General features: G+C 36.9%; 1 protein-coding gene across 6 annotated transcripts in view; it reads left to right on the top strand.

Annotated features, from left to right (window-relative positions):
• The window catches only part of Dbct (Dihydrolipoamide branched chain transacylase E2), a 229,508-nt gene that overhangs the window by 34,092 nt on the left and 190,950 nt on the right, over nucleotides 1-4,466 (top strand). The window contains exon 6 of one of the 6 annotated variants that reach the window (XM_017632728.1): nucleotides 3,385-3,604. The exons of the other annotated variants lie outside the window; for them this stretch is intronic. Within the exon in view, the coding sequence (XP_017488217.1) occupies nucleotides 3,385-3,408 (24 nt within the window). The 3' untranslated portion in view covers nucleotides 3,409-3,604. Of the gene's footprint in view, nucleotides 1-3,384; nucleotides 3,605-4,466 lie in introns of those variants that run through there. 6 annotated transcript variants of the gene reach the window in all.

The raw sequence follows: 4,466 nt of genomic DNA, 5'->3' as shown, positions 1-4,466 counted from the left end.
GTACCGAATTTTAAGCAAATCGGACCATAAATGCGATTTTTTGGAATAGATCGGTCCCTGGTCCACTTCTCGGAAAAAATTGATCACATATGCTAATACATGCTAAAAAGCTATCTGCGCACCGAATTTTAAGCAAATCGGACCGTAAATTCGATTTTTTCGAATAGATCGGTCCCTGGACCACTTCCCGGAAAAAATGGGTCATATATGCTAATATACGCTAAAAAGCTACTTACGTACTAAATTTGAAGCAAATCGGACTATAATAAGATATTTTCGAATAGACCGGTTCCTGGTCCACCTACCCGAAAAAAAGTAAAATTTTTTTAGCCTAAAACATGGTGGTTACCGAAAGCTATTTGTATACAAAATTTCATGAAAATCTGACCAGCCGTTCGCGAGATTACCTGTTACAAAAAAAAGGGACTTCTCTTTATATAATTAGTATAGATTTGAACAATTCCACATAACTTTTCCAGTGTTTAAAATCCTGGTTATGCCACTCATGGTTATTGATCTAAAAACATCATAACCTTAGTAAACAGCTGTTTATGAAACGTGGCGTTGCCGGACTTGCACATCACGATTTCATGAAATGATGCCGAATTCATGGTCAACTTTCGTGTATAACTGAATTCATGAATTGGTGTTTATGCAGCCAATTTTAACCCAAATTCATGGAATGAATTTTTGAATTAGCCTACGCATAAACGTAGTAATATATGTGCCAAATTAATTTATGTGACTATCAATATTGATTTTAGATGAATCTTTTAGGTTTTTTTAAGAAAAACTTCCAAGTTTTAAAACAAGTTTTACTAGGATGGACCCTCAAAAAACAAAGAAAAAGTCCATTAAGTTGTTTTTAAAAAGTATACAGAATTTGCTTCTTTTTATGTACGTATTTTATTTGTTTGTATTTATTTCATACAAATTAATTAATTAATAAAAAATATCTGTATTATAAACTGTTCAACAGCATTTTTGCAGAGTAACAGTGCTATATTTCTGGAAGAAGTTATCATGTTTATCATTTTTAATGAGACGATAATAGGTCTTTCTTTGTACAAAGCAACATTTCCTTCTACATCAAAGCTCTATGTGGCTGTTCTAGAATTTGTACTTTTGGCATTTTGTCTGATGGCCTTGAAATACAAAAAGAAAGAAATTTAGACGCAAATCAATTTCTTTCGGAATATACCATGGTCATTCTGATAAAAATTAAGAGTATATACTAATTTGTAAAATTGTTTAAATAATACGTTAGGTACTATGAGCCGTCAATTGAAAAACTCGGATTTTGTCGCGCTGCCCAAAAACAATAATTTTTCCAGATGCTTTCCAGTAAGTCGATTTCTTGATGTGGTTATTGTGGCCCCAGCTTCTGAAAATAATCTCTCGCATGGTACGGAAGTCGCAACTATATGTAGATACATGCGCGCCTATTTGTATAACATTGGATAGGTTGATTTTAAATCCTCCCATTCCTCTAACGCAGTGATTCCCAAGGTGGTCCAGGTGGACCCCAGGGGTCCACGGAAGACTCGACGGGGGTCCACGGTGACGTGAACAAAATATGAGTGGTCCACGAAAATTTATCTGGTTTCGATGTAAAGAACCAAAATGGTTGCTTGATTGCCACTTATTTAATTTAAATTTTTTTGAATGGTGTATAGTGCTCTTGACGCACTGCGGCACTTACCGGCACTTTGTGTTTTCATACGTGGGGAAGCCTTAAAGGCCACCTGCAGACTAAAAAGAACCGGATGCTGGTATGACAATGAGTGGGGCGCGGCGAAAATTGCTGGCGGCAGAGATTTAAGCACTTGTGTATTTTCAATGCTACAGGATAGTACGCCACCATTAACTTTGTTGAAAAGATTCTATAATGTTGAGTTCCCCGAGGCTGAATTCTGGTTTGATTCCATCGCTGAGACCAGACTCACATATTGTCGAATCTTCACTGATGGCTCCAAAACTGACTGGGTCATGATCTGGGGTCTTTTTCGAGGTTAATGGAGATAAGCTTCACTTTTCTGTAGGGGAATATGCTTCGGTCTTCCAGGCTGAGGTAATTGCAATAGTCAAAGCCATGGACCACCATGTAACATAGGTGGAGGGGAAGGAGTTTACGTGACAACCTAGCTGCACTTAAGGCATTGACCAGCCCTCTATTTAAGTACTTCCAAACTAGTTCGGCAATGCAAGGCTCGACTAAAATATGATGGTGAACATAACGAGGTTGTTTTACTCTGGGTGCCAGGTCACTCTGAAGTACCTCGTTATAAGACATCTGATCGGAACAAATGCACAATACCTACAAATCTCGAATTAAAAAAAAAAAAATAGGATCGATAGAGATCATTGAGGTAAACATAGCGGTATATATATCTTTTTGGGGAAACAACAACTACAACAATTATTAAAGGTCAAAGTTCAAATTAAGCATTTTTTTAATTAACATTTCTCGAAAACCTCTTCAAGGAATTGGGCAATTTTGATGTCATTTGATAGAGAGTTTAATTCTCTTTAATTTGATATACATATTTATACATATACCTTTTTATAGTTTTCACAAAAATCTAATTAATGTGTGTATATGCGTAGGCGGCCTTCGGCCGCACTTATGGATTATAACCCTCATAAAGTAGAATTCTCTTTCTGTGTTGCGAAGAAAAGGCGCTGAACACCTTTTGCAGAGAACACCTTTCTGCGTAGGCGGCCTTCGGCCGCGCTTATGGATTATAACCCTCACAAAGTAGAATTCTCTTTCTGTGTTGCGAAGAAAAGGCGCTGAACACCTTTTGCAGAGAACCCACCGAAACCAGAAAATTTTTGAAAGGGGTCTACGAGAAAAAAAAGTTTGGGAACCTCTGCTCTAACGGATTGCATTTTAAAGAGCAGACGGGGTTTGATAAATAAAGCTACAACTCATCACCTTTTGTAGAGCGTTTTCGTTTTTGTCCAATCGCAAGCTTTTTATGTTGGTACCAAAAGTCAAAATCTTCTTTAACAACGTCTTCTTCGGAGCTGGTATTAGCACCTTTTTGAATAACACTTTTTAGTTTAAAAATTGCCCGACCGCAGGCGTTCGCATCTTGAAGCGATGATCGAGGATAGTTCTTAAAGCTGCGTAGGTGTTGTATTCAATGAGACCAAATCTTTTACTACACTCCGCCAGGAGTTTCGTTTGTAGTTGGGTGACACAATCAAGAGTTGTAGAAAATTTACTCACTTGAGATGTTAGGCAGTTAACCATAGGTATGATCTTGGAAAGTGTGACATAATTCTGTCCTGAAGATTCTTTGGTTACGAACTCGAAAGGCTTCAGTAGCTGAACTATTTGCTTCAGTATTTCTATTTAATTTTTTGCTATCATTTCAGGACTGCCTGTGGCATCAAGTATAAGTTGAGACGAAATTTTGGACATATCCAAAAATCTTTCCAGCATGTAAAAGAGTGAATTCCAGCGCGTTCTAACGTCTAGGATGAATTTCTTGGTGCATCCTTCCGGAACTCTTGCTCGATCCAATTTGCAGGTTCATTCGCTACGAAAGAAATAGAACGCGTGGCCATTTTCGTCGAATTGTCAAAATTGGCGTCACCCCGACGTTGGCGCCTTCTTACGGTTTTCATTGGCAACTAAACTGCCAAAATTTTGTAACTATTCACAAAGAAATGAGATTAAAAAATAAAAGTCCGGGAATTGTCAATGAATTGGGGTTTCGATACAAGTACTTTTTTCCGATACCTACTCAGTACTCGGTTCAAAAGTATCGAGTACAAAATTACTTGGTATCGGACGAAAAGTATCGATTGTGTACTAGGGTGGGTCAAAAGNTTTCGATACAAGTACTTTTTTCCGATACCTACTCAGTACTCGGTTCAAAAGTATCGAGTACAAAATTACTTGGTATCGGACGAAAAGTATCGATTGTGTACTAGGGTGAGTCAAAAAAAAATCAAGTAGTTTTTTTTCGGATCCGACACACGAAAACTAGTTCCTAGGTGCCTCTAGAAAGTACTTACCAAATCTGAGCTTTTAATATTAACGGGAAGATTATGCTCATCACAGTTTTCCATTTTCAATTTAGTCTCATATTAAAATGGTCATATCTTATCACCAGGGAACGCATTTTTAGGACCTAAAAACCTATAAAAAAGGCAAAATAAAATAACGAAATAGGCTGGAAAAGGCAAAATAAAATAGCGAAAAAGGCAGGAAAAGGCACTAGGTATTGCAAAAAAGGCAAAACAAAATAGCGAAAAAGGCAGTAAAAGGCACTAGGTATTGCAAAAAAAGCAAAATAAGGCACTAAAAAAAGACAGAAAATACGAAAAACAATCAAAAAATACATTTACATTTGCACTTTGAATCTTTGACTATTTTATCCGTTCGAGTTTCTAACTCATAAAACTTTAATCTGTATAGTTGTAGTAACATTGAACCACAAGATGCATTTTGA

The sequence above is a fragment of the Rhagoletis zephyria genome, unplaced genomic scaffold (genome assembly GCF_001687245.7).
Source record: "Rhagoletis zephyria isolate East Lansing unplaced genomic scaffold, Rhagoletis_zephyria_1.1 Rzeph_scaffold_00099, whole genome shotgun sequence".
In the NCBI taxonomy this organism is placed as follows: domain Eukaryota; kingdom Metazoa; phylum Arthropoda; class Insecta; order Diptera; family Tephritidae; genus Rhagoletis; species Rhagoletis zephyria.
This window is presented reverse-complemented; position numbering and strand designations above follow the sequence as displayed.